Source organism: Orbicella franksi, chromosome 2 (genome assembly GCF_964199315.1).
Source record: "Orbicella franksi chromosome 2, jaOrbFran1.1, whole genome shotgun sequence".
Lineage (NCBI taxonomy): Eukaryota > Metazoa > Cnidaria > Anthozoa > Scleractinia > Merulinidae > Orbicella > Orbicella franksi.
The window spans coordinates 36,784,312-36,792,643 of record NC_138146.1 but is presented as its reverse complement, the minus strand read 5'-3'; the positions used below and the strand labels follow the sequence as shown (position 1 = coordinate 36,792,643).

The window sequence follows — 8,332 nt, the reverse complement described above, 5'->3', positions numbered from 1 at the left end:
ACTAATAACATCAAAGTCAAATTATACTTGCAGCCGTGCGTGACCTAATTAACAAAGTGGTCATACTACTTGCCCACAGACAGAAACCGGGGGATGGGGGAGGGGTGGAGACTAGCTATGCTTGTCATATGGGCTCAAAATGTTCAAAAGCTGTATTTCTATATCCAGATGCTATATATATGTGCAAATAACAATATCCACGTTCAAACAACGCTAGATACATGTATTTAAATTTTGTATTGGATTTGTTTTCACCAATTACCTAACTTCCCCTCCCCCTCCGCCTACCAAAACTATAATAGTTCTAAACTTCAAGTCCGAACATAAACAAACAGTATAGACAATAATAAATAACCATGGCTGTCGGAAGAAATGTCATGGCAAACCCAAAGCCTCTCCTAAGAGGATCAATGGAGTAACCTACTGCGAACAGAAGTCGAGCGATGCTGAACAACACTACTAGCAGAGGTACCAAGTGCATGTTCTCTTCAGAAAGATAAGTGGACAAGACGACGAGGCTGAACGAGTGAAGCAGGAATTGTTCAACGGTATTTTGTAGATACCGCGAACGCATTTCTACGTACTTCTTGCCGCTTGGGTCCAATGGATTGATAGCAGAGGTGCTGTATCGCATGTTTCCAACCCAGATGACCCCAGCGAAGACCGTGAACAGCGAAACTATCAACCATCGAAGCGTGAACACAAGTCTGTCGAGCAATGTCGGAAGGCGCGGTTTTGGGAACGGGTAATACGCAGCGATTACTCCAACACAGAACAACAGAACACAGGCAGAGAATATGTTGGTTAACACCTTTTTCTGATCCTGGGATTGCTTTTTCTGTCGGTCAGTGTCGCTCGCCATGATTCCTGAGTGCTCAAGTCAAAGAGTTCAAATCAAGTTAACTTTGGCATTCTTACGTCACTCACCCTGCAAACAGAGACTTTTCTTGCGGTACATATGCTTTGTACCGAGAAAAGACACTGCGTGAATCGTGTCAAGTTCTTATTGAGCATGCTCAGCGGGTTGCTAAGATACAGTTTCGAACCCAGGCCGGATCGTCCTTCATGTAAAATGTAAACAGAGCGCAAAAGAGTCGTCGTGTAGAACTTGGAGGTTTTGCCTCCCACCCTTGGTACGCAAACTCTGGTTAAAATTGACTAAGAAGAGTTAAGGTGAAGAATGAAAAGGATTCGTGCTGCCTCTTTTGTGGGCTTAATGCCTGAATTTGTGCGGTGCTGGAAGCAAGTACAACTTTATACTGCGGAGTCACGATGGCCTTGCCAAGAAGATCGCAAAAAAGTCGTCCGTCTTAGACTTAGCATTGGAACAGTTTAGAAGCAATCACAACCGAAGCAATCCGGCAAGATAAAGTTGCAAAAGCGAACTCTTATCAGCACTGGAGGACAATAGTTGAAAGGACATTAAATACGAATTTCCTGTCTAATCAAGTAGACACAAATCGTAATCGTTCTTCGTATACGCGCGAGTAGTTTCGTTTGCTATTTGTTAATGTCTCTCTTATGTAATTTGTATTCACTTTCGCTGTAAATGTGTCACCTGAGCACCCTCCTGATCACCATTGACGTATTCGCGAGCTATAGGCAATTATACTAATTAAAGTAAAGTTAAATTAAAGACACCAGAAATAGAATGACAGCAATGTACAACCTGGAAGGGAGGTAGTTTGGTCTAAACACCCATATTACAAGTGAAACCGAAATCTCTGATTTGCACCCCTAAGAGATATTGCACTTCCTGGCAATGCTAAACAAATTTGTTAAATGTGTTCTGATCATCCTCTTGACTTAATATAAGCTGTCAAAAATGATACAAATTACTAAAATTATAATGAAAAGGGTTATCAAGATAAAACTTTCTGCAAAGTTTGCATGGCACTGATCTCCCTTCTTGTAGAAAGTTTTATTTTGATCGTCCAAGCATAATTTTTGTAACATTTCTTTTGGGCAGGCTCCATAATCACACTGTTTACCGCACACATCACAGCCCTTGTCCAGTATGGAAGGTTTTTGTATCTTCTCATTAAAAATCTATTTCAACTGACTGTTTCCACATGCCTACATTTAACTTTGTTTTTAACAAATGCCCTCGTTGTGGGATCACAGTGACACAAGTGGTAAGGTAAGGTAAAGTCTGCATACGAGCCAAGTGGCCCATCAGGCCGGAGCTTATCCAGGTTTCTGTAGCATGAAGCGACTGGGAGTATTTCTACTTCCCCCTGGATGGGATGCTAGTCCATCGCAGGGTTACCCCCAGCATCAAGTTCGCCGGTACCCATTTATACACCTGGGTGGAGAGAGGCACTGTGAGAGTAAAGTGTCTTGCCCAAGAACACAACACAATGTCCCCGGCCAGGGCTCGAACCTGGACTGCTCGATCCGGAGACGAGCCCGCTAACCATGAGGCCACCGTGCCACAAGTGGTATGCACGGTAAAACAACATGGACAAAACATCAGAACCATCCCTTTCACCCCTTCCAACTGTTTGAAGGTAGGATTCCATGTTCTCTGGCGCTCCAAAAATAACAACCCATTCAGATGTTGGGTATGTTAACTCCCATCCCCAGGGCACTAGCTCTTATTACCAGGCAAGTATTTCCATTGTGAGACAGTAAATCAGTCCTGAAAAAAACATTATATTATCCTTGATGTCTTGAGGGGTCTTTGAGTGATACATAGTCCCTAATTTTACTTTTTCATGGAAGGAAGTGTTGAAAAGTGTCATGAATGTCACCACATCACTGCTTTTAATGACTGGCAGAAAATTATGATTTTTCAGCATGCACATTGTTTACCATATCATTGATAAGCCAATTTAAGGTATCCTGTGGTTCACCGTGAACCACAGTAATGCATCCTAAGTTAGGATGCATTACTTTGGGGTGATCTGGATCAGGATCAGTGATCCAAGATCACTCAGATCATGGTACATCAAAGGAACTGATGAATCCACTATGGTCATGGATTCATCAGCTCCTTTCGTTTGATGCACAATGATCTGAGTGATCTTGGATCCCTAATCCTGATCCAGATCACCCCAAAGAAACATACCCTTAGCTTTTTCAACAATATATTTGACATTTCTTTTGTCAGGTGACATCCTAATGGTTTTGACAGCTGTCATATTTAACATCTTATTAATTTTATTAATTTTTTTCCCAACTTTGTGCTGGCTGTTGCAGTCAGGCAAACATTGGAACTTTCAGAATTACTTTTACTGTATGTTGCCAGCTATAGAATAGGCAGCCTGGAAAGGAACTTGGCCATGACTACCAGTCCAACTTAACCAGCAGTGTGACATGAATATCACCATGTGAATATCAATAAGTGATAATTAATCAGTAATTAATGTTGATTCATTGTAGCAAAGATTAATAAACATAATAACAAACATAGGCACGCAAGGCGTGCAAGAGTTATTTTTTTGTGAAGTGTCTGAAATAGAAGCATTCATGGAGCTGTTTAAAGTAATGATTTGGTTAATTTGACAAGTTTTTTGGTTGAGATGTACAGCAAGAAAGAAACTGGGAATTTATGTTGTACATGCAATGTTACATCGGTCGTTAAGTAAGATAGCTAAATAGTAAGCCATAAAATGTTTGACTGAACAAACTCCAGTAATCTGACACGTCTCCAGATTAATGTAGATACCGTCTTATTTTCAAACAGGCAATTTGATTTGTTCTTTGATACAACCCACACTGTGATTGGTGTGACATGCGCACATGCATAACTCCCTCACCCACCGATCACATAGCCCTTCCAACCCCCAAGAAAATACTCAAGGTAAATAGGAGACTATTTCGCATTTTATACGAGTCGTAAGTTTACCCTTTTTACACAACACAACACAACACTACTTCACCGAAAATAGAAAGAAAGAGAAAAAAAACCTCTCTGACATGTTGAAAGTCTGATTTAATTAAATTGCACTTTAACTTGGTGCCACGCAGTCTTCAAAGAACATTTGAACAGTTTTCATACTTTTTACCTTTAAAAATATCGGACTGAAATGAATGTCATCAAATAAAACTATTAAACTGCTACTGCAGAGACGTAAAAACTGTCCAGAAATGAAAGTTTCTTTTTTGTTTAATATCCTGGAAACAATAGCCGATAACTTGTCAGCTCTAATCGAATTTACTCCCATATAAAAAACAAAAGTGTTAAGTTACCATTTGTAACTAAAGATAGCAAACATCTCGTGGGAAAGTCTTTCCCAGGTGAGATAACTTTAAGAATTCCTAGGATTTCCTAAGAATTTCCTAAGAATTCCTAGGAATCTAAGGTGTGAATTTTCACGGTAATTCGGACTCGGAATTCCTAGGAATTCCTAGGAATTCCAAGTTTACATAGAGCTGACATGGAATTCCTAGGAATTCCTAGGAATTCCAACTGAAATATACTCACCTTGAAAATTCCTTAAAATTCCCAAAAATTCCTAGGAATTTCTGAGAATAACTTGGAATTTGTAGGATTTTTTGAGAATAGGTTGGAATTTTTTGGAAAATCTGAGAAAAACTGGGAATTTTGTTTCATTTGTAGGCCAGGCAAAATTTTGATGATGAATGCCCAGCATTAAAATAACAAATAAAGTCACTGATATCACATCAAACAGGTGTTAAATCAATGGTTTATTACATTGGCTTTCATGAGTTTAAACATAAGAATAATTATCCTGTTTCTTTTTCATTACATCAAGAATCAAGAGTAAAAAAAACAGATATGAAGGTCAAACTTTTACATGTTTGATAAAAAGAGAACTTTTTCAGATAATTTACTTACTTTTTAAGTTTTCAAATCCAACAATTTTCCATACACAAGATTTTAGCTTAAATTATTGTTATTATGTGGAACAAATCTGGATTTTCATGATTGTACAGAATCAATGATAAGAACAAAACTGAAACATTCCATAAAATTTAAAAAGGCTGAGTTTGGGCAAACTTAGCTGCTGTTCAGTTATTTTTGTTGATTCCGCAGCTTCTTTTGTTGCCCTCTAATTAGGGTGTCAACAGCTAGCCTCTTCATCTTCATCTTTGTTGTATGACATCTACAACAAAATTAAAAAAATACATTACATTGCGATATATATGAGGTACTGTAAGACTGAGATCCAAATATTTATGTGCTCACAGTTTAATACATGGAGCTAATTAAGACCTAACTGTAAGCTGGGTGAAATGTTAAAGGAGAAGACTTGATAATTGTGAAGGTGCTTGTATACCATTGATAAATATGTTACATAAATCTTGAGCTTACAGTAGATTAAATCAAGGTTTTCTTTCTTCTATAAGTGTATCAACAACTCTCAAATTGGAGGATATATATCACGGTTTTTAGCCAAATTTAGACATTAGAAATATTAAAAGACACTTAAAATATTAATGGAACATTTAAATAATAGAGTAAACACAAAAGAATATACGGATCGACAAAAATTGAAGATCAACACGGATTGCCATACAGTCAGGCTGAAACACACAGGAGATATTATCAAACTCATGCACACTGTGGCTGCCTCGTTGGAGTTTTTGTCAAGAACTTTGACTGGGATCAGAGAGAACTGCTATATTTGTTTCGTTTGAACAAGTGAGGCGAGAGAAACGACTTGTTATTCGCAAATCAAATTGTTTAGGCACACACTCTGGGCAACCTAAATTGTTTCAACTTTGCTTTAGCCAGAATTCATTTCATGCCATGACTGAGTGACCCACTCGTGTATGATTCGTGATGATAAAGTTCATTGACAAGCTTTTGTCTAAATACAAGAATTTACTTTGTATAATGTAAGGTTACTTGAATTTGATTACTCACCAAATAATTTTCCCCGTTGAAACATCCACAGTAAGACTTTCTTTTAGCTCCAAATCTTCGCCAAGAATAACTTGTTTCTCGTTAATGACACTCACGCTGTTTTCTTCTGGTCACAGGACCACAGCAAAAACCATTTTGATATAATTTTGGAAGTGAAATGACTACTAAAACGCACGAGCGATCAACCGTTTACGCTGAATTCAAAGATGGGCGCCAAAAGAGGATGAATAAAGCGATCTTTGTCACGTTCAGTCATGAGGATAGTCACGTGAAAATTCGCGTGCTGTGATTGGTTCAGTTGATCAGTTGAGGAGAGAATGGAAACTGGAAAAGAAGGAGAGAGAGACTGGCAACGAGGTTGCCGGACCAGTCGCTTTCGATGGCAAGTCTGTTTCCCTTGCAACGCTGTTTTGGTGGTCTTTTGAAAGATGGGTCTTGCTTCAAAAGGAAAAAACTACACAAACTTTTCACGAAGAAATCAAGGAGGAAAATGGAACGTATTTTAACTGGTTGATCTGCTCCCGACGGTTGTCAAGATAACAAAGGATCGTGAGGCACTTAAATCAAGTTCACTGCAAAGGTAAGGAATCCAATTTTATATAGGGATTTTCTGTTATGATAAGCTAAAATTCTAAATAAATCAAACTAAGCAATGCATTGTGTGCTCTTTAAAACCCTAAAAGCCGAAATTCACCTAAAAGGTTTCAGATCGACCTGAGGAAACGAGATAAATTCGGCGAAATAAACTTAAGCTTGTTGTAAGTCCACCAAATCTATTTTGAGAGCCCACGTGTTTCAATACCCACTCAGCACAATGCAGCAAGTATAAATTTATAATGCTTGTCATTTTTTCCTTTGAATTATTTATAAGGATTAACATGATATGAGATCTATAGTCTTTTCAATACATCAAGATGTAGGTTTTTTTATTTGTCATTTATTTATGTCAGTTATTTATTTGCTTCCCACTGACTCATAATCTTTTTTATTCTTCTGATTTTGTTGTGTCGTGAATTAAAGTGACCGCGAGGACAAGGAAATACAAGAAACATATTGATGATTCCACTATACCCATGCCAAAATCTACAAGATTTGACCACATAAATCGCTTAAAGCAGTCTTCACAGGCTAGTTGACGTCACCTCCCTCTCTTGCATCACTTTTTCCTGGAGATCATTTCCAGCACCATGAACAGAACACCTCAGAGTTTTCGGCTCACCTGAGTGAGATGGCTGTTGGCAAAAATGTTGTGGATGACCTTGATGGATTATGGAGTCAACCTTTATGCAAGAATTGAAGCTTCACGGAAGCATTTGATGAAATTGAGTTGCCTATACCTGAAAAGACTACAGAAATACCAATTGATGTAATACACAACAACTCAGATTTGTCCACAGACAGTGATTCAGATAATGATGTTGAAGTTTCTAGTTCTGACTCCTCTGAAGAAATTGAGAACTCTTACACTGACGGCCATTCACTGGACTCCCCTGATGAAAGTGAAACTAATGGTCCCAAGAAAAAACATTTTCTGCCAAAGAATATGCCTGTATGGCTATTCTGGCCTTAATTTCAAGACATTGTATGACAATGAGGGGCTGCTAAAGATATCTTTGTTTTAATGAAACTACCGGTAATTTGTCCAGAGAATGTCACAGTACAGTTCTACAAATGTACAGCAAGTGTGTGGAAACTGTGAGCTTTTCATTTATGACATCTGTGAGAGATGTCTTCCTCTTTTTCCTAAAGTCATAAAGGATCAAGTCAAAAATTGTTCAACAGTGGGCTGTGATGGGCATATGTGTGTGAATCTACAATTATATTAAATATATACATGCAGATATATACTTTTGGTTTTATTGAAATTGCAAATAATATATATTCATTTATGCTGACAGTAATTTTTTGCTTAATCTATTTATCAAATCTAAGAGCATCCATTTTTCTATCAGTTAAACTCTGGGTGTTTGATTTAAGGGTCCATACGGGCACATATACACTAACAAATCATGTTGGATCTAAAAAGCAATGTTATCAGTGCTATAGTTTTATGTTGAGTTGTCAGACTTAAACTGGAATTAACATACATTTGTTTGGAAATAATTACCTTGGAGCTTGACAACAATAAAAAGGTATGGAACTCCAGAAAAATGATCCTGTTGATTTTTACTAATTCAGAGAAACTGATTCATGCACTGAGTTCATCTTTAATTTTGACATTTTGGGAAATTTACAGAAATTTCCAACAATATTTCATGTGTTTTAGCTATTCCCAAAAATTCCTAGATATTCCAAACACATTTTTTAAAACAGTCTGGGAAGTAATAGGAGTTCCTAGGAATTCCCAATAATTTCCACTCATACTTTTCACTATTCCCAAATATTCCCAGAAATTCCAAGGTCTTGGATTAAGCATAATTTGCATGGCTTGGAATAACTTGGAATTCCTAGGAATTCCCAATAATTCCCAGTCATACTTCCACTATTCCCAAATAT

General features: G+C 37.7%; 1 protein-coding gene across 1 annotated transcript; it reads right to left on the bottom strand.

Annotated features, from left to right (window-relative positions):
* Positions 1–304: 304 nt before the first annotated feature.
* Positions 305–916, bottom strand: LOC145479651 (transmembrane protein 79-like). The gene has a single exon (XM_081458063.1). It carries the CDS (start codon positions 860–862, stop codon positions 305–307), a length of 558 nt encoding a protein of 185 aa, XP_081314189.1. The 5' UTR covers positions 863–916.
* Between the last annotated feature and the right edge of the window lie 7,416 nt (positions 917–8,332).

Bases quoted from the DNA above. Each gene is read 5' to 3' on its own strand.
- LOC145479651 (XM_081458063.1), bottom strand. From the start codon at position 862: ATGGCGAGCGACACTGACCGACAGAAAAAGCAATCCCAGGATCAGAAA.